General features: G+C 45.9%; 11 protein-coding genes across 11 annotated transcripts, besides 3 other annotated features; 6 read left to right on the forward strand and 5 right to left on the reverse strand.

Moving 5' to 3' along the window:
* Positions 1-174: 174 nt before the first annotated feature.
* Positions 175-2,748, reverse strand: TSTA_004660 (exonuclease, putative; the record flags this gene model as incomplete). Its single annotated transcript, XM_002488029.1, has 3 exons — positions 175-2,471; positions 2,526-2,673; positions 2,736-2,748. 3 exons carry the CDS (start codon positions 2,746-2,748, stop codon positions 329-331), a joined length of 2,304 nt encoding a protein of 767 aa, XP_002488074.1. The 3' UTR covers positions 175-328.
* Positions 2,749-3,160: 412 nt separating this feature from the next.
* Positions 3,161-3,916, forward strand: TSTA_004670 (uncharacterized protein; the record flags this gene model as incomplete). The annotated part of the gene is made up of 3 exons (XM_002488030.1): positions 3,161-3,332; positions 3,387-3,477; positions 3,555-3,916. The coding sequence occupies 3 exons, from the start codon at positions 3,161-3,163 to the stop codon at positions 3,835-3,837; spliced, it is 546 nt and encodes a 181-aa protein (XP_002488075.1). The 3' UTR covers positions 3,838-3,916.
* A 294-nt stretch (positions 3,917-4,210) lies between these two features.
* Positions 4,211-5,796, forward strand: TSTA_004680 (regulatory protein SUAPRGA1). The gene is made up of 5 exons (XM_002488031.1): positions 4,211-4,468; positions 4,520-4,635; positions 4,686-4,744; positions 4,803-5,305; positions 5,365-5,796. The coding sequence occupies exons 1-5, from the start codon at positions 4,276-4,278 to the stop codon at positions 5,388-5,390; spliced, it is 897 nt and encodes a 298-aa protein (XP_002488076.1). The 5' UTR covers positions 4,211-4,275; the 3' UTR covers positions 5,391-5,796.
* On the reverse strand, positions 5,650-6,809 carry TSTA_004690 (RING finger domain protein; the record flags this gene model as incomplete). The annotated part of the gene is made up of 2 exons (XM_002488032.1): positions 6,566-6,809; positions 5,650-6,515 (listed from the first exon to the last, which is right to left on the reverse strand). Exons 1-2 carry the CDS (start codon positions 6,771-6,773, stop codon positions 5,650-5,652), a joined length of 1,074 nt encoding a protein of 357 aa, XP_002488077.1. The 5' UTR covers positions 6,774-6,809.
* Positions 6,810-7,032: 223 nt separating this feature from the next.
* On the forward strand, positions 7,033-8,895 carry TSTA_004700 (uncharacterized protein; the record flags this gene model as incomplete). Its single annotated transcript, XM_002488033.1, has 4 exons — positions 7,033-7,156; positions 7,223-7,270; positions 7,318-7,768; positions 7,818-8,895. 4 exons carry the CDS (start codon positions 7,033-7,035, stop codon positions 8,893-8,895), a joined length of 1,701 nt encoding a protein of 566 aa, XP_002488078.1.
* A 1,774-nt stretch (positions 8,896-10,669) lies between these two features.
* Positions 10,670-11,488, forward strand: TSTA_004710 (uncharacterized protein; the record flags this gene model as incomplete). Its single annotated transcript, XM_002488034.1, has 1 exon — positions 10,670-11,488. The coding sequence occupies one exon, from the start codon at positions 10,670-10,672 to the stop codon at positions 11,486-11,488; it is 819 nt and encodes a 272-aa protein (XP_002488079.1).
* A 272-nt stretch (positions 11,489-11,760) lies between these two features.
* TSTA_004720 (uncharacterized protein) lies at positions 11,761-13,684 on the reverse strand (the record flags this gene model as incomplete). Its single annotated transcript, XM_002488035.1, has 7 exons — positions 11,761-12,327; positions 12,381-12,463; positions 12,517-12,897; positions 12,947-13,115; positions 13,170-13,240; positions 13,289-13,584; positions 13,635-13,684. The coding sequence occupies 7 exons, from the start codon at positions 13,682-13,684 to the stop codon at positions 11,761-11,763; spliced, it is 1,617 nt and encodes a 538-aa protein (XP_002488080.1).
* Positions 13,685-14,396: 712 nt separating this feature from the next.
* On the forward strand, positions 14,397-16,565 carry TSTA_004730 (endo-1,4-beta-mannosidase; the record flags this gene model as incomplete). The annotated part of the gene is made up of 6 exons (XM_002488036.1): positions 14,397-14,633; positions 14,849-14,892; positions 14,940-14,953; positions 15,000-15,707; positions 15,768-15,896; positions 15,976-16,565. The coding sequence occupies 6 exons, from the start codon at positions 14,397-14,399 to the stop codon at positions 16,266-16,268; spliced, it is 1,425 nt and encodes a 474-aa protein (XP_002488081.1). The 3' UTR covers positions 16,269-16,565.
* A 1,143-nt stretch (positions 16,566-17,708) lies between these two features.
* On the forward strand, positions 17,709-19,239 carry TSTA_004740 (endo-arabinanase, putative; the record flags this gene model as incomplete). The annotated part of the gene is made up of 6 exons (XM_002488037.1): positions 17,709-18,541; positions 18,604-18,791; positions 18,843-18,871; positions 18,932-18,993; positions 19,045-19,118; positions 19,220-19,239. 6 exons carry the CDS (start codon positions 17,709-17,711, stop codon positions 19,237-19,239), a joined length of 1,206 nt encoding a protein of 401 aa, XP_002488082.1.
* A 336-nt stretch (positions 19,240-19,575) lies between these two features.
* TSTA_004750 (transposable element tc1 transposase, putative) lies at positions 19,576-20,668 on the reverse strand (the record flags this gene model as incomplete). Its single annotated transcript, XM_002488038.1, has 2 exons — positions 19,576-20,240; positions 20,281-20,668. 2 exons carry the CDS (start codon positions 20,666-20,668, stop codon positions 19,576-19,578), a joined length of 1,053 nt encoding a protein of 350 aa, XP_002488083.1.
* Positions 19,579-20,376: a mobile genetic element.
* Positions 19,711-20,295: a mobile genetic element.
* Positions 20,267-20,569: a mobile genetic element.
* A 224-nt stretch (positions 20,669-20,892) lies between the features above and the next one.
* Positions 20,893-22,444, reverse strand: TSTA_004760 (uncharacterized protein; the record flags this gene model as incomplete). Its single annotated transcript, XM_002488039.1, has 2 exons — positions 20,893-22,319; positions 22,396-22,444. 2 exons carry the CDS (start codon positions 22,442-22,444, stop codon positions 20,893-20,895), a joined length of 1,476 nt encoding a protein of 491 aa, XP_002488084.1.
* Between the last annotated feature and the right edge of the window lie 46 nt (positions 22,445-22,490).

The following is a 22,490-nucleotide window of genomic DNA, read 5'->3' on the forward strand; positions in this document are numbered from 1 at the left end:
AACGAGCATTGTTTACTTTCCCGTTGCTGGGGAACGGGCGGTTTACCGCCCGGCAAAAAGACTCATTTAAAGTGTTCGTCTATGCCCGATACGGTATAGTCGCTGATTCATTGTGGGGGACTTCTGGGGCCTGAGGCAGAAATGGACCCATAGTTAAGTTTTAGGTTGAAGCTTGACCGAAAGAGGAAATACATTGATTATCCTACCCATTTATCCATACGCCAACTGAACAGTCCTATTCCCAATACCAACCTGTAGACCAAACTTAACACCGTACCAAAACTCCTATACAATGCGTTCAATACCCAAATATCATATCAATATCCGTCTACTCCGGAACAAAAGAGAATCGCTTCAAATCAAGGGTTTTTGGTGGTTCGCTGTCGTTTAACGACTCTTCAGTCTCTTCTTCTTCATCGCTACAAGGAATGATCTGATCTTCACTTCCTTGGTGGTTGGCAGCTTTCAGATGGGCCTCTTGCGGCATGTCTCTTGTCAGATCAGACTCGTATCCAGAGTCTCCCGCGGCTTTCGCTAACATCCGTTGTGTCATAAAGGTATCCATAGACTTGGACCTTGCCAATGCGCTTTGCCCCAGTCGCTGTAGTGGAGTGAGCCGGCGGCGAAGCGAGCCACTTCGATTGATTGTTTGTGTGGCAGGTCGTGGCGGCGAGCGAGACTGTGATGCCGCCATGCGTAAAGGTGAAGGTTTCTCAAGCACTGAAGGAGAGGATATGCTAGGGCTACTAGTAGTCCCTTTAAACACAAACTTCGAGAGCAACGACCCATTCTGCGTCTGAACCTGTGCTTCCATGACTTGGTTAAATAGCTCTGAGTTCTCATCGATGCTGACAGACTGCTTGTCGCTGCCAACGCTGTCTTCCTGACTTTTGGTATCTTGATCCTCCACAACAGTATCAGACTCCACGACAGCGCATGACTGTTCTTCAATGCACTCGTCAGCGGAAGTTTGAGCCCCTTCTGGAGTGTTGATTGCCTCTGTTGATGTGCTTAGTATTGACGATTGTTCACTTTCAACTTTCTCATTCGAGTTGAGAGACTCGAATGTTTCCGAAGAAAGCTGGCACATTATATCTTCAGCCAACTCATCCGAGAAGACACCAAAGGTAGATCTCCGAGCTTTCTTTGTCAACGAGAATTTCTGGCTACTCGGGCTGGGTCGTGCACTCGAGCCCGTGAAGAAGCGACTTCTTGCTTGCTCAGGAGGCGTTGGAAGTGCATCATCACCTGCATCCGAGCAAAGTCGCGGGCGTTTGGTCGCAGTCGGTGTGGAGGAGACTTTAGCAGCTCGGGCGAGGAATGATTCCCTTTCGACAGCTCGAGGTGTACCACTAAATTGACGGCTCAAAGAAGTCGAAGAGTTTGACCGAGTCAATCCCAGAACATTAACCGGACTAGGTAGCCATGAACTGTTCGCATGGCGCTCGAGTAGACGTTGTTGAGTTGGAGATGGAGTAAGACTGTTTGGATCCAACTCAGTAAGAGGCAGACGTCTCGGCGTGAAAAAGGACTCAATTGATCTTTTCGGCTTGAGTTCAGCCGAGGATGCTAACGTCTGTCTTCTCATTAAGCCTGGTACAAGCCTTGAAGCAAAATGAGTGTACTTGATGGTCTCTTTAGTCACCGGATGCAAATCGCCACATGCAACACCAATTGCAATTTCCGGATCGTAATCCGCGCCTATATAAGGCATCTCGTCCAAGTTCATGCCAGGGTCCGGGACAGTAAGCGTGACCAATCTCTGCGCCGTAGGACAGAAAACCCGCTGGTACAGAAATGTGTTCTCTGCCTTTCTGAAGTTATCAAGATATCCAGCGGGAACCTGATAATGTCCTTCAAACTGAAGTACTCTGAGGACTTTCTCCACATCCCTATATTTTCGCATGCTGCGATAAGCCGTTTTTAATCCCAATTTCGGTATGTTGGATAAATAGTCGCAACCACTCAATATACACATTCGACGAAAATCAGCATCTATCCATCCAATCAAGCTGATATCTCTACAAGCCGCAAAATCGCCGCGGTTGATCTCAATGCAGTCGCCATGTTGATCCAGTTTCGACAGGAGTCGCCTTGCACCAAACACCAATAAATCCGAATCCTCAGAAATAATACCATTGATAATTCCCTGCTGTTCCAGATAAACCAGCTGAGCGTCTGCTTCATATGGAGCTACGACGTATTGGATCTTCATTCGCTTCAGCTCTTCAATTAACTGTCGGGCCATTTCAGGTGTAACGTCGACAGCCTTTTGGAATTCCTGGTATGCTTCTGCCGTGCGACCTATGCTTTGCAATTCCAATCCCAGTTTTCTGCTGTCCTCTCGCTTTTTGAATCGGTCCGCTTCGGTTCCGGATTTGCTGGGCAAGTCACCGCCATCGAAAACTAGGTAGGGCGTCACACCAAAGAACAACAGCATACGAACACGGTTGAGCACGAAGTCGACATGTCTGTTATAGTCAATATAACTTGTATTCAATCTAGGATCCTGTCAATCGACTAACCTGGTGGTAGGTTTATTCAAGGCCAACTCTGTCGCGCAGGCAGCGGTACCTCTGTGAAGCCATCCATAGGCATCAACACCCAAAGTCTGTCCATCGAATTTCTTCAAGTTGCATGGTTTTTGGATGGATTTCAACAGACCATGAAGGCCTATGTTTTGATGGAAAAGTCAGCCAAGATCAGACTATGGCTAATCACGAGATGAAACGTACCTTTGATACCCATGTCAGGCGTAAGTCCCGATACCTGCTTTGTTTACATCAACATTTAGATCGCTATAGACCTGCATGCAGTATACTCATAAAGATTAAGTGGATGATTAAGATATAGAAGAGAGGAGAGTGTATCCAAAAGGCAAGAGTAGGGATTTATCAACGACTGCTGGTGTTGTATTGATCGACTCAATCGGAATGTTCAAGGTCACTCTGTACGACGCGTCTTAAAAGACGCGATGCTTATCGCCCTGGGTCTTGGCAGGCTGCCCCGTGATTGGCTCCCCGCTTTTGTGGCTGACCGCTTTCTATTCTGCACAAAAAAATATTCTACAGCACTTTGCCCATTTCAACATATCTGATTCAACATACTATCTGACTTTACAATTACCAGAGAAGTTTGATAAGTTTGAATTTATATCACAATGCCTCTCAAGAACCTCAACAAAATCCAGAAGAAGCTGTCCAAAAAGCGCGGCAAACTCAATGCTTTACATGAAGAAAGTCGCAATGCAAAAATACTACGTCGAGCCTCGGCACGAGAAGACCGCATTGCTCGAGTTGCGACGTCTGCAATGATAGCACGACAGAGTTTTTGTAAGTATGCGATCTCGAGGAATGGTTAATGGTCTGCTGACTTTACTGCAATAGTGGACCGGGTTTTACATTTTCAGGAATGCTTGGAAGAAGCCACTGAGCCAATCGTCCTGACAGACGAAGATATTGCTGAACTTATACAAAAGTGAGCTGCGCCGGGAACAATTATTTCACACGTATAAATATGAGATGATGAGAACCGAATGGCTAACTGTATTCCAGGTGGATTCATCGCAGCGACGACGAGATCCAAGAACTACAAGAAGAACGCAGAAAAGGACGGCCGCCCAGCAAACGAGAAGAGAATCTCAAACTGCGCACTGTCACCGAGGAGAAAGAATATAGATCAGGCTTCTGGATGCCAGATATCACGCAGGAGGCAGTCCGTCAGCAATTGAAGTTATGGAACGGCGAATGGTCAAGTCTGAGCGCGATAAAATTTATTCGATTCCTCGAGGGAGGCTCTAAACAGCCGTCTACATTTCCACCAAAAGGCTTATCATAGTCGAGTCATTGTTGTATAGGAAAAGTGATGTGTTACGACGTTATGCCACTGTACAAATAGAACTATAGACTTTTCTTCCATGCAATTGCCTAGCCTTGACATTTCTTTCCTTCTCTATGCCCTTTAAGCAGATATCGACTATTTATAAGTTGTAGTATGTACAGACAACTGCTACATAATTACAGGCTGCTAAAACTCTCTAATTTTTAGCTGCAAAAACTTACATCACCATGTCGAATTATCTCCGCCGCTCATTGGCCAGACTCTTCAGCTCTTAGCCCGAAGTAGTTTAGCGTTTTCCGGAGTTTTCCTAAACTTTTTTGAGCTTCGTCAAACATCATCAGTTGTCCAACATCCTTCCTGCGATACTTCCATCCTGATCAACTGCATATCTGTCAATAACTATCTCGATAATACCCTTATACAAGCATATTCACAATGCTTTCCCTCCGTGCATTCACTCGCTCAGCGCCTCGTGCGTTTGCGCGCTCCTATTCCGTTGCCGCTCGCCCATCAACCATTCGTCTAGCAACCGCCATCCAGCGACCCTCATTACTCCAGAAGTCATTCGTCAGATGTCAATATCCTTCTTTCTCTACAGCGAGAATTCTGCGGGAACCTGCTGGTGAAGGTATGTCTCGAATGCCAATATTCAAAAGTCATCAACTAACAGCAACTATAGTTGACCTCGAGCTTAGCGGAAAATTAGAGGAGGAACTCAGCCACGAACAGAGCTCTGGAGAATTGGAAGAATCTGCGGCTGCTATCAAGTCGTTCCTCGAAAATAGCTCTTGGACGGTATGTGTAGATGAATGATGAAGGCTGTGAATCTGTCTAACTGTCAATAGGTCAAGGATGTTGCTGGAGAGCAAGAAGTTGTCTTGACCCGCAAATTCGGCAATGAAAAGTCTGTTCGCCTACAATCAGCTTGTTCATGTATATACTGACCCCAATGTCCCATGCAGAATCCGCGCTACCTTCACCGTCTCCGACCTCCAGAACGTTGCCGAGGACGAATTCGACAGCCTTGCAGAGAGCGACTACGAGAACGTAAACCAAGCCGCACCCGGTGAACCCATCTCCACCCGTCCCGAAGACCGTATCGCTCCTTCCGACCGCGAATTCGATGAAGACGCTATCCCCGGATTCCCCGCTCGCGTCAACATTGCCATCGAGAAACCCGGCAACGGCGCTCTCCTCATCCAAACCACTGCTTCAGACGGTATCTTTGAGATCCACGAAGTTTCTCATTTCGCCAACGCCGATCTTGCTGAAGCCGAGACCGCGGAGAAGGATTGGCTCCGTCAGAGCCTTTACAGTGGTCCTGCTTATGGAAACCTCGATGAGGAGCTTCAGGCTCTCTTTGACCGATATTTGGAGGAGCGTGGTTTCAATGCTGAGTTGGCCAACATTATTCCTGAATATATCACCGTGAAGGAACAGAAGGAATATACCCGCTGGCTTGAGAGTGAGTTTCCTTTTCCATTTCAGTCAAATTCGATTGAAGCTAACCACATTCGCCTATAGCCGTCAAGAAGTTCGTCTCAGCTTAAGTATCCGGCACTAATCTCTATTCGGATATTTACGATCCCTATTGTCTTGAGTAGACAGTTTTACTGACAACATCTCAACGTACACCCATCCGAATGTGTCGCCTCATCTCTTCACCTATGCCACTCTAATCGCTATGCCGTTTTGGCCTAAATATATGTATTATAGAAACCAGATTTAATGCCAGCATTATCATGTCCATTTTTATCATTCGTAACGCTGCTTCTTAGGAATTTATCATATTTACATATCGTAATGGTCCTAGTCAGGCTGATATCTTTGTCGGGCGTGCTGCAAGCGCCTTGCCCTGGCTGCAGGGTCATCACGCTGATATCGGTCCCCCTCATTTTGCCGACGATGTTTAACCACCCTACCCATCTCAACCCGAGGCGAGCCAGACGCAGATCGACGATCAGAAGCCGAATCTACAGCATCACCCGCCACGGAGACAGATCTGCTCGTACTCGTGCTCCCACTAGTGTCACGATATTGCACATTCCGATCCCAATCCGGCAAAGAATTATACGGACTCCTCAACCACGAATTTAACTCGTGCAAAAACAAGCGCGCATTCGCCCTTCCAATAAACTCCTGTAAAAGCTCCTCTGCCTGTCCTGCACTTCCCTTGATGTCCACGGTACGCAAGATGGCGATTATATATTCCAGTAAGAATTCTGCATTGTTGGCTCGTCGATTTTGGAGTCTTTGTTCGCCTGGTCTTGAGGGTCTGCCGTGCGATTCTTCAGTTCCGTCTGGGTTCAGGAATTCGAAGACTTGTAGTTCGCGTCTGATCCATTTCCGGGCTCGAGAGACTAGATTTTCGTCGCGGTTGAATAGTTCGGGGGTAAGTTCGCGGTATTGGGAAAGGCGGTTGGAGCCTACGCGGAGTGAGAATAGCTGGTTGCGATAGATGTGGCGACGTCGCGCCAATGCGTCTTCGGTGTCCGGGATGTACGGAACTCGGTGCTGGAATGGTCTACGTCGAGGACGTTGCCTGTTAAAGTATCCTCCTCGGGGTATATGAGGATCTGCGACGGTGCGTCCTTCAGGATGTGACGGAAGTATATAAAGCTTCGGACCTTCGGGCGATTGAAGATCGTACTTGATTGCTGTTAACTCTGTTTTACCTGCGACCAATATTAGATGAGAAATAAAAAACCAGGGGAAGCTCACATACACAAAGGACATACACGGCGCTGCAGTAGCCAGCTCGCAAGACACAAAAAATCGAAATTGTCATGTTTGCACGGTATAGCGATGGCCGGCTCACTGACCGCATCTAAGCATATGACGCAAGGACTCGTCGAGCCATCTTCATCCTCAAGCGCTACCTCTTGAAGAGTCTTGTTGAGAATCTCTTGTCGAATATTCGCATCGTCAGCCATGAAACAGCTGGAACTGAGTGTATGCACCCGGTCACTGCTTATCCATGTTTTTTGTCAAGGGAGAAGAAAACATGTTTAAAAGATAAGAAGATACCAAATCATGCGGCGAATTGCTTGTGGGTGGGTCACACTTTTCTACCCCAGCGGCAAAGCTTGCGACGCAAGATCCAAACACTCGTCCAAAAACTTCAGATTTTTCTCAATTTTTCCTCGTTCTCCTCTCATCTCATATGAAATGATAAGATCAGCAAAAGCCGTGATGAGTGGAATTGGTCCTAAACAGCTACACAATATGGCAATGCCACCGGTCAATGGGATGACTTCAGTTTCACATACGATCACGAATTTGAAGCGATGGTCAGTATCCGGAAAGGAGCTTCCTGGTACGCAGATTTCTTTTTCTTTAACAGGTATGCGCTCATTATTTGTTCTATGCTTACGAATTATAGCTGTCTCGCAAATAAAAGCAATTCATGTCTACGACTTCGACAACACTTGTGAGTCCCCTCACTTTCAGCGCAAGACATTGCCTAACATTGAGCAGTATTCAGCAGCCCCTTACCCAATCCACAACTATGGAATGGGTCTACAATCGGTTATCTCCAGACGTACGAAGGTTTTTCCAACGGGGGATGGTGGCACGATTCAAATATTCTTGCAGCAACTGGACAAGGAGCTGACATTGAGGAGACTCGAGCCTGGGCGGGGTGGTGGAATGAGCAAGTGGTTCAATTGGTCGAGTTGAGCATGAAACAGAAAGATGCATTGACTGTGCTCCTTACTGGTCGGGGGGAAGACAACTTTACAGACATCATCAAACGCATTGTCGGTAGTCGCAAGCTTGACTTCGATCTCATTTGCCTTAAACCGGAAGTTGGCCCAAATGGCCAACAATTCGCATCTACTCTCGTGTTCAAACAGACATTTCTTGAATCTCTGGTCTCTACGTATAGCCACGCAGAGGAGATTCGAGTCTACGAAGATCGAATCAAGCAGTGAGTCAGCACGACACGGTTGATGACTCTATTACTGACTTTCTTGCAGTGTGAAAGCGTTTCGCGACTTCTTCACCTCATTAAATGAACGTCTTCAGACTCAAGGCGATAGAAAGCCACTTAATGCGGAAGTCATTCATATCGCAGAAGGCACTCTTCATCTTGATCCCGTCACCGAAGTTGCCGAAGTTCAGAAGATGATTAACGAACACAATCTGCGATATCACGATTCAGCACAAAATCTAACGAAATCACCATATGGACGGTTAAAGATTAGGCGATCCGTTTTCTATACAGGTTACCTCATCGATGAGACGAATTCTAATCGTCTGATATCAGACCTTTTACAACCGGCGTTACCCGCGGGTCTAGCTGAAGGTAACGAGGTAAAACCACTTGCTAATATCATCGTGATCACACCACGGCCAGCACCAAAGTCCATCATCAACAAGGCTGGTGGCATGGGAAAGACAATTAGCTGGCGAGTAACTGGACTAGGTCACTGGGACCATAAAGTGTGGGCAGCACGTGTTGAACCAGTATCAAAGAATGAATCTTACTACACTGAAACTCCTGTACCCGTGGTCGTTCTTGGACTTCGGAGAGGTGCGCGGCCTGTGGATGCAAATCGCATTCAAAAATGGCAACCTGTCCACCCCGAGTCAGCCCTTGTATTCGATGCCGTCGTAGGGGAGAGAGTCGTTCTACGGGTAGATGAGGATACATCAGATGGAGATTGGAGTACTTACCATGGCAACAAAAAGAACAAGAGACGACACCCGGTCGGTCATCGAGATGAGGACATGCCAGATTCGGCAAGAAACAGCTTTGACTCAAATCCCTATCAAGCACTCAATGAACATGCTCCATACAGACGCTCACCTCACGGCGGGCGCAGTCAGAACGATTCCAGCCATCGGGGCCGGGGTCGAGGAGGACGGGGCTCTGGTTTCGGCAGAGGACGAGGGTCCTCGCGCGGTGGTGGTCGTGGTCGTGGCCGCGGTAATGATAATGCCAGCCGTGCATACCATGGCTATCGCTCGCTTGACGAGCAGAGGATGGGTTCCGATAACGGAAACGAATCTCAGAGCAATGCCAATGGCGGTGTACCGTTGATGAACTATTGACCTTGAGCAAGATGATGAATCGTGTGCAAAATGCATACGTCTGAGTGAAATTTGAAATACGCTGAAATGATGATATGACGGCTATTCTGTTTGATGTTTTCGCACAGCTGTGTCGGCCAATCGAGATGCATTATCGGCGTTATGGTGGTGGACGGATTCGGCGTCTATTTGACTGTATTATACTTATGAGCTCCGTTATATTTGATATGTTCGGTGAGAGCATACATAGTCTGAATGAATCTGGTCGGCCTGTTAGGTTTTTGATCCCGCTCAGGGCTCTGCATACCTTCAATGTATCATATGTATTGGCTTGTAGCAATCCAACGCGATATGAGATGAAATTCGTGCCATTATATTACTAATTAGCACGCTCAGATACCTAGGTAATACACGAGTTGTAACAAATTTGCAGTCTCTACTCGGAACTTAGGGCTCACAACACACGGGATTCGGAGTATCTTCTCCGGGATGATCAAGCAGATTCCATACTACGTTTCAAGAGATATTGCATAACTAGTTATATATGTCAGTGGGCTCATTTCTTCGCCGCTTTTCAGTACAGGAAGTCGATCATCATCAGTTCAGTTCTCCGAGAATTATGGATGCCAGCAGCGATCAATGCAGGGCTATATGTTCTAGCTCTAATTAGCCTTATTAACGTACTTACTTTGATGATCTGCGATTCAAAAATGTATTACTACACATATCTGCGAACTATTGTGGTTCTAGCTAGTTGGTACTTTCTAGTTTCTTCATTTATCAAGAGTCCGTAGTTAGTGCTAATTTCTAACTGACATAGTAGTTATTAAGATTACGAACAGCTCTCCACAGAAATAAACTATTTTAATATGCGCTCAGAGAAGATAAAACTGGAACATTCGAAGAAATTACCTAGGTATTCATTGCATATCCTTGACAGGAATGGCAGCATGCAGAGCAATTCCCAATATAACTCGGACTATCGGAGTATTAGAGCTTCGTTGCACGGCATACTGAATTCTAACTACACAAACTCATGCAGTTAAACCTGCATGAACCATTGAATTTATTTGTAAGTACGTCGGCGAACGTCCTTGTTTCCTTGTAAATGCGTGTAGGCTCATTACATACCTTCATTCGGGAAGCCAAATTGATATTTCCGCTTCAACAAATCAGACCCATCGAAAGAATTCGTCATGATTGCTTCGTCATACAAAAACAAACGAAGGGAAAAGATAATGATTAACGAGCCAAGCGGAGTACGGAGTTTGCTACAAAATATCAGAATTCGTTAATTGGCACAATCGACCATGTATCCGCTCCCGGAAATCCCTTTGATACAACATGCAATCTGCATTGGAGAATAGGACATGTAATGTCTACCTCATTCATGATCGTCATTTCAAAATAAATAAAATTGGCTATGACAGCTAAGCACTGGAAAGGCATACCGATTATAGACGGAGTATTGTTTTTTGCTCGTGAGAGTGGTGTTGTACGTCTTTGTGAAGATGGATGCATTGGATTACGACGTCGATACCTAGTTGGGTACTCCCGAAGTTATGGATGGGAATGATGCGGATTGTCAGTTTGTCTGGACATATAAAGGGGTCGTGATATCTGGGTTGAATTTCGTTTTAAGACATCAGCAAGGATCAAGACCTAGCAGGACAAAGATAAGGATAAGAGAGCTGACAGAACAGAGACCTTTTACACATCCAGGTAAGTCTGTCACCCTTGGCAGATGTATTGATTCAACACTGACAAGATCATAGATAAAACGCATATATACAAAATGAAGTTCACCTCTGCAGCAACGGCTTTCGGCGTCATCAACATGGCCCTAGCTGCCCCCCAATTCCAGCCCAGCCGGGTTGAACCCTCCGGTTTCCCTGAACCAGCTTTCAGGGAACCATCTCGATTCCCAGTCGCTGCTGCAAAACGTCAATTCGAGTTCCCTGAACCTTCAGGTGCAGCTGCTCCTGGCTTCCCAGGGTTTGAAGGCCCTTCCTTCGAACGTCCCTCCAGTTTCCCGGTTAAGAAGCGTCAATTCGAATTCCCCGAACCCTCTGGATTTCCAAGTTTCCCTGGCTTTGAGCGTCCTGGTGCTGCTCCCTCCGGTTTCCCAATTAAACAGCGTCAATTCGAATTCCCTGAGCCCTCGGGCTCAGCTTCTCCTGGCTTTCCAGGTCTTGAGCATCCTCCTTCCTTCGAGCGTCCCTCTAGCTTCCCAGTTGCAGCAAAGCGTCAATTCGAATTCCCCGAACCCTCTAGCTCAGCGACATTCCCAGGCTTCGAGCGTCGCCCCTTCGGACGGCCCTCCAGCTTCCCAGTTGCAAAACGTCAATTCGAATTCCCCGAACCATCAAGCTCAGCTTTGCCAACTCCTCCCTTTCCTCGTCCAACGTTTCCTGGGGAACCATCTGGGTCTGCTTTTCCCGTGCCACCGTTTCAGAAGCGTCAGATTGAGTTTCGGGAACCCTCGGGCACGGTTACGTTGCCTTCTGGGTTTCCTACTCCGCCTCCGTTTACAGCTCCTACGCCTCCTGCTTTTCCTTCGGGTACTGCTCCTGGGGGTTTCCAGGGGCTTGTTGCTAAGGCTTTTGGTGCTTAAAGAGGTTCCAGTAGAATCTATACGGTCAATTATCGGATTGCCTTGATGATTGTCGACAGTGGTGGGTAATAACTATAGGGGACGAAAGGTTAAGATTATAATATACTAGAGTATGAGATGTTTGTTGATAATGCTTGCTATTTGAAATGTTAGTTGTCGGTGAAAAATAATGTATCTCACTCTCATTACGCTTGCGCAATCATATTAGATGGTATGATACTATGTACCTAAATAACTGTTCAAACATCATAAACTTCATAATTCAGCCAATACTAATGAGTCATATGCTTCGTTTGTGTGCGAGCATGCAGTCTTCCCAACCAAGACCTTGACGTATATCTCCGAATCCTCTTTCCAAAGATCATAAAAATCACAACAATTAGATTATTAGCAAGCAAAATGCCACAAAATATACCAGAAATGACAACCACGTAACCTCGCTGCATAACCCAATCAAGTACATACAAGCTCATTCCGAACGAAATCGCCTGTTTGCCGAGATTCATGGCAATAAGCATTTCGGGCGTGTTTGCATTGTACGAGTCCACTGCATAGGCAAGCACAAAGGTAAAGTAAAAGTACGAGCCAAATTGATCCATGGCCACACCTGCAAAGTATCCCATCCAGTGCAAGTTGCGCTCCGCAGTGTAACCGAAGACGATAAGCCCGGCCGGTGGGATGAGCATTGGCAGTAACAAAACACCCAGTCTCATCTCTGCCTCTCGAATGCCACCGTTTCTCTTGGTAAGATATGCAGCTAGACGGTCCGAGCTAGAGGTAAAAGGAAAAGCTAGGAGGTAGCCAACAAGAGTGGCAAGAGCAAGTAGACCGGAATTTGTCTGTTAACTTCAGATTAGCTGAGTACAACATCATAAGGGTTCGGCAACCGTACCTGGCTCCAGTTGTATGGTGGCGCCGTAATCTTTATGGGAAAGACGTAGTTGAATGAGAAAGCTCCAAGGCCGATATATATGCCTAAAGCATATGTAAGTAACTCAACCACTGTCAGGTATAGGTTCATATCATACCATAGGTTGTAATAACCCAGAAGACTGCTGGCACAAAGAAGTAGGTAAATGAGCGCAACATCGTAACGAAGAATTGTGCGTCAGGGTCGATGGAACTCCAAGGACGCAGAGTCGAGATATATGGCTTGCGAGCCGGAATCCCTGCCTGACTGACACTTTCGGTATGTGCAGATGTTTGTAGTTTTTCATCAGCAATACTAGCTGATGGAGTACTGTTTTCATGCGGTCGTTTGAAGTTGGTCTCTTCCACAAGGAAGAATGCTGCAATGAGAAGAGCACCTGCAAAAGCTAGAACAACATAGAAGAACAGCCTCCAAGAATATCCGCCCGCAAGCATATACCCGGCGTATAGGGGTCCAGTAGCTCCGAGACAGAGACAAACTGTGTATCAATGAGTTACCGGGCGATAGAACCGTTTGAGCAAACATACTTGTATAGTATCCCAATCTCTTTCCTCGTTCATGCAGATAAAAGATATCATTGACGAGTTGAACGGGGAGTGACTCGCAGACTCCGCTACCGAGGCCACAGAAAACCCGAGCAACCATGAGCCCTTCATACGATGAAGCTCGTGAGGCACCAATCAAGCCTCCAACAAACTAGATGAATCAGATATTAGTATATGTCGGGCACCGCTGGGACAAGGTACTCACGCATGCCATGGAGAGTAACGTCACTGGTCGACGTCCGATCTTGAGATACAGGGGTACAAGAAGGAGAGAACCTAAAGAGTCAGCATCATTGAATCAATATGTAGACATCTTTTACTGACCAAAGCCAAACGCGAGATTAGGATAGGACACCAGTCCAGAAGCCTTGGTAGGAGTAATACCGAATTCTTCAGCATAAATACTAATGTAGACTGATGGTCCAGTAAGGGTGCAGTTTCCGAGGAACGAGTAGAGGGCACAGATGATCAAGATGGAAGATTTCTTCCATTCAGGCCACTGAAGCGGATCATTGGGGTCATCTGTAGGGACTGGGTAGAGAGCTTGTCCATAGCCTGTGTCGTCGCCTTCGACGGCATTGAGATCAACTGTTCCGGGAATATCGACTTCATGTGCATGGCTATAGTTAGCTGTTAGCAACTTTACATGATGCTCAAAAGAGTGCTCTACCTATGGACCATATGCCGGGGGCCATGTTCAATATTGTGTGTACTCGCCATATTGTTGTTTCTGTGCAATCCAACGACGGATGTTCTATCCAGAAGATGGCAGTTTCGATTATTTAAAAGATCTCTCTCAGAATGGAGAGCTTCTCCACAGCATTTCCAGTGCTTCAGTATCAAACTCTAACGGTTTTGCGGGGCTATCGCCTTGTGGGACTAGATCTTACAGCTCTGAGCTATAGCGGATCTTCACCGAGTTGGTCGTTATCTGTGAGCAATTCGTGTCAACTGTGCGAAAGAAGGCAGCTCGATCTCTCGATAGACGAATTAGTGCAGCATCATTTATATAAAGTCTGCTTGACACCCTTAGAAGGCGCTTCACATGTCGAAACAGCCTGCCGAGCTGCGAATTCCTGAAGAATGTGGATGCTCCATAGCGAGTTGCGGTCGTAATGGAGCTCCTTTTTGAGATGTAAGAAGTTATTCCGTGTTTAGATGAAGCTGCCATGGTCCCATTGCAGAATTCATGTGATCTGTGCTCCTTCCTGACGAGCTAGAATCGTCTGGGGAAAGAATAACCCCAGATTGTGGCACGTGCACGATAGCCTGGGGAAGGAAGGAGTGGACCCATCAATATGGGGCTCCTTCCTCTCTTTTGCTGGCCCCACGTCCATCTCCCCGCCGATTATCTGATGTTTTTATCTCTTCTTCGGAAGAGAGATATCAATGAAGTGCGGAGTTGTTCCAGCTCCATACAAATGTATCATCAATGGTTCCGTATCTGTCCGGGCAATTGACCGTGGAGGACGAAGATACTATTGCGAAGAGTGTAGGGAGACTGATCAAATACTGGAAGCATTATGGAGCTGCAGAGGCAATTATATTACGGGGATATCCTTACGTGCTGCAAGCCATCGAGCTTGTTCAACTGCATTGTAATGCTCCTTGCCGTGATTCCGCGACAATTCAAGCCTATACGGAAGCTCAAGATGGAACTAGACCGAGAGTTACTTGATTCTGAATCGCCAATTCGACTCCGTTTCTCTGATTGATGCAAAAATTGTTCCGTCTCAATTTACTTTCGACACCATGACAGGGGATATAAAGGAAACCTGTCCCTATAGCTCTACAATGTTTCAAGTCTCAAGATACCAGCAATGAGAACGACATTTTTCCTTGCTTGTGCCCTCCTGGGTTACTCCGTCTCAGCTCAGATCATAGGTGCCTATGGGCAATGCGGAGGGAAAAGTTATTCAGGCTCTACAGTATGTGCCTCAGGTTATGTATGCACGTATCTGAATGACTATTACAGCCAATGTGTCCCAGGTGGGTAGTATCTTGAATACTAGGTTTCTTTCTAATACCTGAACAGGTAGCGCCATGACTACGACCTCTACGACAACATCCAGAGCAGTCTCATCTACAACTAAGGCGACTTCGACTTTGACCACTTCGTCAACACCAGTTTCAACCGGCTTTCCTAAAGTTAACGGTCTCAATTTCACGATCGATGGAAAAACAAACTACTTTGTAGGAACAAACACTTACTGGCTTGCGTTTTTGAATAACAATAGCGATGTTGACCATGTTCTGAGTGATATTGCATCTTCTGGTATGAAGATTCTCCGAGTTTGGGGTTTCAACGATGTTAATACTGTTCCGCCCTCGGGAACCGTCTATTTCCAGCTCCTCGCGAATGGCACGGCGACAATAAATACCGGCGCGGACGGCCTCGAGAAACTCGACTACGTGGTGAGTTCGGCCGAGTCGTATGGGATTAAATTGATCATTCCTTTCGTCAACAATTGGAATGACTATGGAGGGATGAATGCGTACGTCAATGCTTTTGGAGGTTCGCAGACGACTTGGTATACCAACACCAATATTCAAGCGGCCTATCAAGCGTACATCACGGCCGTTATTAGTCGGTATCGCTCGTCGCCAGCAATATTTGCATGGGAGCTTGGCAATGAACCACGCTGTAATGGGTGCGATACATCGGTCATTACTAACTGGGCAAAAACTACGAGTGCTTACATAAAATCTCTGGACTCGAACCACATGGTAACTACTGGGATCGGTGAGTTATATCGGTAGGATAACATGAATATCCAGGTTGAGCTAACACGTGTTCCCTCAGAGGGATTTGGTCTTGATGCCGGATCAGACGGCTCATATCCATACACGTACAGCGAGGGAACAAACTTTACCGCTCTCCTTTCCCTATCTGATATCGACTTTGGTACCCTTCATTTGTATCCCAACAGTTGTAAGTATTTACCCCATTCATCCCGGAAATAGACTGTACATCTCATGCTAGGAGTGCACTATTTGCTGATCAATAGCAGGGAATGAGCCTTTAAACTGGGGAAGTAGCTGGGTCTCAACTCATGGAACGGCCTGTGCATCGATTGGCAAACCATGCATTCTCGAAGAATTCGGAACGACATACGACCAATGCACGTACGAGGCACCTTGGCAGACCGCATCTCTTGACACGAAGGGCATTGCAGCAGACATGTTCTGGCAGTACGGAGATATGCTGAGCACGGGGCAATCGCCGAATGACGGGAATACAATCTATTACGGCACGGATACATATACTTGTGTTGTGACGGACCATATTAAAGCAATTGGATAGAGGTTGACAAGTCAATTTTGTTTCATATGACTACCTACCTACATCGTTGGTAGTTAATGCCAAGGGTTGATGAAATGACGTGTCAAGAGCTAGTCCGAGCTGATGCAAGGGAATCACTATCAACATATGCATTACCAGTTGATTACTATTCGAATCGCTCATTAAAATGAATAACCATCCATTGTTCAACCGGGATACACTGTACGACAATGATAAATACTTCGAGACGCAGGTGATGCCACTTTACAGCTGATACCCAGCGCGGATAACATGCATGCGCGCCTGGGCATCAACCGGAATTTCAGGCTCTCAACCACTGACAACATGCAACATGTATAAAATTCTCTTGGAACATAATAAACATCACTTATTATAGTGTGCCACCATTCCACTAGACAGCACTTACGTGGCAGTGCTGTGGCAGTGCCCCTTCTCATCTCAATTGATCCTAACTCGACAGAGGTGACACTTAAAAATCGAACTCATTTCTCACCTGCATGATTCAAGCGTATTCTGAAACGTTTCGCATGCATTATCGGTGTATGGTATAGAAGCCCTAAAGTTATTTAGCCACCCAGATTATTTAGACGAAAACTCAAGCCTAATCCCGATCAGGTAACTCGCAGATCGATAAGAGATGCCGCTATTCCGTATGTATACTAGCGTGACAGATTAGATTTGATAAGGGTTGTCGGGAAAGTCAAATGAAACTACAACAGCCACAAAAACTTTTGTTTTGTATCATCTACTTATACATATGTGTCAATAATGTGTACAGTTTTGGGATGAACAGGGAGAATAGCAAGTATTGCTATATCATGTTTGTAGAATTGTAAATCGGTTAACTAACAACTACTAGTCTATCAACGTGATCCACCCCCCCGATGGAGATTTTATGGAGACTTCTATGGCCCTATGGACGGTGTACATGAGTAGCCCGCCCCATCTGCTGCTCTTTTCTTAACAAGTTTCAATAATGAGTAAGGACTCTTGACCCCGACTGGTCGGAAGAAGAGCCCCTCCTTCAACAGTTTTGCATCAGAAGTTCCAGAAGCTAACTAGCTTAGAAGAAACTTGTGAATGAATGCCCTAAAAGGTAGATACCCGCCTACTTACATATGCCAAATCATGGAAATCGTGGGCCAGGCTAGAATACCCTTACCTCACCCTTAATATTACCCGATCTTCAACTCTATTAGCTGGTAGTTACTCGTTAGTTGCGTTATTATCCATCTTTGTAGCTTGTTACAAGGCATTATTAATGGGTTTGTCCACTTCTTTTTTTCTCTTTCCGTATTCTCGGTATTGTAAGGAGGCTCCGGTGTCATACTTATAGATATGATGTGACTACCTCCATATCATTTTACATATTTGCAAATTTGCATGAGACAACGTTGTCGAGGTAGACAAACTTGTCCAGACTCAACATCTATCTCTTTAATGTTGCTCTCAATCAGTAGCAGTAGTAACTCGGGGACAAGTCCCAGATATTACTATCCTGCTTTAACAACCACTTTCCACCTACTCTTCCTACTATTAATATTATTATTTTCCTCTCCATCCAAAGCACAATTCACCCCCAACTTCCCTCTCCCACTACCCACAACCCACTTCGGCCGCGATCCAAACATCATCCTCTACAAAAACGAATACTACCTCTTCTCAACAACCACCGACCTCCTATACTTTCGCGCCTCAGATCTCTCCGGCCCATGGAGACCAGCAGGATCAGTTCTCCCCGCTGGAAAAGGGAGCATAATCCAGGACAAGGGGGATCCAAATCAACCCTGGGCACCGACTGTGATTCAATACAATGATACCTTCTATTGTTTTTATTGTGTGAGCACAATCAATACACAGAATAGTTCGATTGGAGTCGCGACTTCGAGTTCCTTGGATAAAGGGACAAAGGCATGGACTGATCACGGGGCTATTATCAATACTCTTTCCGGCGCGAATGCAGATATTTATCCATATAATGTCTCCAATGCTATTGATCCGAGCATCATCATTGACCCTACCGACAACACTCAACAGGCATGGTTGACGTTTGGAAGTTATTGGGATGATATTTTCCAAGTGCCCCTATCGGCGGATTTGTTATCTGTTGAGAACGCTGATAATCCTGCTGCCACGCATCTAGCGTTTAATGTTAGTTTTCCGGCTGAGGAGGCCTCATGGATTAGTTATAGGGCTCCATGGTTTTATTTGTGGTATAGTAAGGGGTATTGTTGCGGGTTGGATATTAATAATTTGCCGCCGGCGGGGGATGAGTATGTCTTCCTCCCTCGACTACCTAGGTATACCTGGTATTGAATAATACTGATTGGGGCAGATATTCGATTCAGGTCGGTAGATCGTTGCATGTCTCGGGGCCGTATCTTGACAAGCAGAATGTCTCACTGGCAGAAGGAGGCGGGTCGTTGGTCTATGGATCGAATCATAACGGTCAGGTATATGCCCCTGGTAGCAGTGGTGTGGTTACTACCAGTTCTGGGAGGGATGTCTTATATTATCATTATTGTAAGTGTGTCTTCACTTATCAGAAGAGTTTGAAATTACTAACTTTGTCAGTGAATTTGAGTATAGGTGTTTCCGACGGGGTAGGTCATCCCCCCCTGTTTTTGGTCCTAAAGCATTCACTCATACAATCATATACATAGGACGCAATTATAGGTTATAACTACCTCGACTACAATGATGGCTGGCCGACTGTCAGTTCAAGGTACGTCTCTCCTTAATCCTAGCAACAACTGAACAAATCTAATGACAATAGGCGATACGATGACGTCCGAGACGTCAAGTCTGCTGGGTCCCATGTCCTAATGACTCGGTATACATTATATTTATGTAAGTTCTTTCTTCTTTTCCCATGAGTCAGATTTATTGACGTACGTCAGGTATGGTTTTATGCACGTTATGGCTGTTATGAGATATGATTTTGTTTATAGATATCGAGGAGTTCAGATAGAATGAAATTTTAATATAGATGGATTAGATCATGGATATGGTGTTCGGTTGAAATCTTATTTCGTGCCGGGAGGACCTCTCATGGTTACATGTAGGGACCTGGGTAAAGGAATTTATGGATGATTGATAACCCTGATATTGACCTCGGGAGTTGCCGTGACCGAGCTGATTACTCAGATAGCATACCTGAATTAAGTGAAATTAGTCAAGTTCAAACCAGTGTTCATGTCTCATTATACAATCGCTACTATGGTTGGGGCCGGTAATTTTGTTAGCACGATTTTTTTTACAGGGGTTGAAATCCAATGAATTCTGCCAGTCATATCTGATTACTAATCTAATATTTTGTATGACCACCTCGAGCATCTATTACAGCTTGGCATCTAGCGTGCATAGAGTCAATGAGCTCCTTCAAAAACTGCTCAGGCAGTGCATCCCAAGCAGCTCGTACAACCTCACGGAGTCGATCATAAGAAAGTTGCTCATCATCTGGATATTGTTCTTGAATCCAATCCTTCATCCAATTCCATACTGCTTCAATTGGATTGAGATCAGGTGAGAATGCTGGCCAATAAATTGGATATATCCCACGAGAATGAAGCTCTTCGAGAGTCTCCTTACTCGCATGGCCAGGTGCCCCATCCTGCATAAATTGAAGCCAGATATCGTCTCGTAATAAGCGAATATAGCCATCAATAATTGGTATAACCCGTTGACAATATCTCTCCGAGTTAATAGTTCCCCATTCCCTCTCCCAGAATAAACACGGACCCTTGTTATTCCCATGAAAAGTAGCCCAGAACATCCATCCACGTTTCCGTGCAGGAGAGGATCGTATGCAAGTCTCTTCTAACTCTTCACCAGCCTTTCTAGTTACCCAGATTCTCGTATGAAATCCTGAAGTAACCCATGTTTCATCAGACCAAAGGATACGATTCCATTGTTCAGTCGTCCAATTCAAATGCTCTAGGGCCCAGGCAAGACGTACTTGTTTATGTTTATCTGATAGAGGAGGTTTATTAAGAGCCTTGCATTGTGTAACCTCGTTTTTTAAGAGCTCGAGCCAGGGCGTGCTTTCCAATAGATAGGTTAAGCTCTTGTATAACCTTATAATAAGGCATACGTCGCGTACGCTTCGAAGAAGTAATCCATTCGATAATATGATCAACTTCAGCCTCGGAGAGCTTCGGAGGGTTGCCACGGGCCTTTTTAGGGGTTGCTTGCTGGCTTTGGCACGTATATTGGACTTGGCGATAGCTAATTTGAAGTTGCTGAGAGATTTGAAGATATGTAAATCCAGCATCTCGAAGGGTTAATACTCGGATCCGTTCATCCCTATTCAGCCGTGCTGAATTCTGCCTGGAATCAGATGGCTCGAGAGCTGCTGCGCTTGTTGCCCTAGAGGGGCTGGTAGGCTCGGGGGTGGCCATATTGATCGTCAAATGTCATATATCAAGGCTTGAAAGGCTGAAAGCAGACGGATGGTCAATATTCTATTTAAAAGGCGGTGAGCCCCGGAGCCTGACCGCCTAAAAATCGTACTAACAAAATTACCGGCCCCAACCGTAGTAAATCAAACGCCTCGCTATGCAAGTAACAGTCCATAACCGATCCTATAACGAGTATATATCCATATCCACAACACCAGTAGACCTCATAAAGACTTGTCCACCGCACTCGGCTTCAATTGATCATCACAAAACAACTTCAATATCCCATCAATCACATTCGTCGCTGTATCCTTTGCTAAAACCGGCGGTTTCGTCTCTGCACTCGCCATCTTCAAATAATGTCGAAGAGCGAACGTCGCCGCTCTGTATGTAGCATGATACATGGCCTTAAATTCTTCCTCTTCGGCCGGAATGGAGGAATAATCCGGTATTATGCTGTTTTCGCGCTGCTGATGGTGAGTGTCTGGTTCATGGCTTGGTTCGCATGTGTCGCTAAGCGTTGTAGAGGGCTTGGTGGAGCGGCTTGTTTTGCGGTTATAGCCGTATAGACGCATGCATGTTAGAATCGTGCGGGTGGTGAGATCTTTATTTCGTGTCATGATAGTTTCCCCGTCTAGTGGGAATGATGAATGTGGCTCTAATAGCGACGGGCCTTCGTTTCGTGGTGCTGGTTTCACGAAGTTGGTAGTTGGTGAAGGTACGACAGATTGACTACGCATAGACTCACTGTTGGTAAATGATTGAGATGCGGTTAACTTCGGTTTCGAGTCTCGACGATTGATCATTCCCTTTGACGAGCCGGGTCTCCTATCACCTACAGCCACGCTCTCGCTAAGTTTGGTCAACTGACTCCCACCTATAGAAAGCGAGCGGGCTCTGCGCAGATCCAAATATCCCAATGCGGGACTACCGAGTTCATCCGCCTCCTCTTTAACCTTTATCAAGGACAAGTGAGGCATCATCTCACGCTGCCGGACACGACGATGATGCTGCGCAGCTCCCTCGAAAAGAGACAATATCCGTTTGCGCTTGGGACTCGGCGAGCGCAAATCCGGTAAGAAATTGGCAAACGTTGCATCTTTACTGTTATCTGATACTGTATCATCCCCAGCCACACTCGACCGCGGCGAAGGTAGATCTCGTACCCTTTGCGCAAAAGATGTTGCTAATGGAGCTGCATATATTCGCAACTCTCTCTTAATTCTCGAATACTGTTCGTATACGCCATTCTCTCCAATGAGAGAAGACGAGTCGGGCGGTGACGGTGGTCGAATCGTAGATTCATCACTTCCAGAGGATAGTATACCGTATATGAGCAGATCCGACACATTGCTCGCAGATGAAGTATAGCTTCGACTAGCAGTCACACCGACCAACAACCCCACTGGGCACTGAATAGTACTAAAATGCTCAAGCACCCCTCCATCATCCTCATCCAGCCAGATACCGGATAACAATCTCGATTTCAACCATTCCGACGTTTCCTCGGTGGTAGAATGTAGTTCAACGCTGGGACCTGCTCGTACATATAGAGGGATGAGGCTGGGGTTCACCAAGCTGCGTAATGACAGTCTGGCATCTTTTGGTAGAATGTTTTCTCGTCGTTGAGAGGAAGTGGTGAATTTGATTTCTGGTGGTTGGAATGAGGGAATACGTTAGTCAAGAACTGCTGGTGTAGAGTCAACAATGATATCCGGAGAACTCACTCAGATCTGAGTTAGTATCAATATTGATACTACCCGACCAGACTTCCATTCCGTTGTTGGGAGCGACGAAATTGCATCACTAACTGTTGTAGTTT

Source organism: Talaromyces stipitatus, genomic scaffold (genome assembly GCF_000003125.1).
Source record: "Talaromyces stipitatus ATCC 10500 scf_1105507295517 genomic scaffold, whole genome shotgun sequence".
Taxonomy (NCBI): domain Eukaryota; kingdom Fungi; phylum Ascomycota; class Eurotiomycetes; order Eurotiales; family Trichocomaceae; genus Talaromyces; species Talaromyces stipitatus.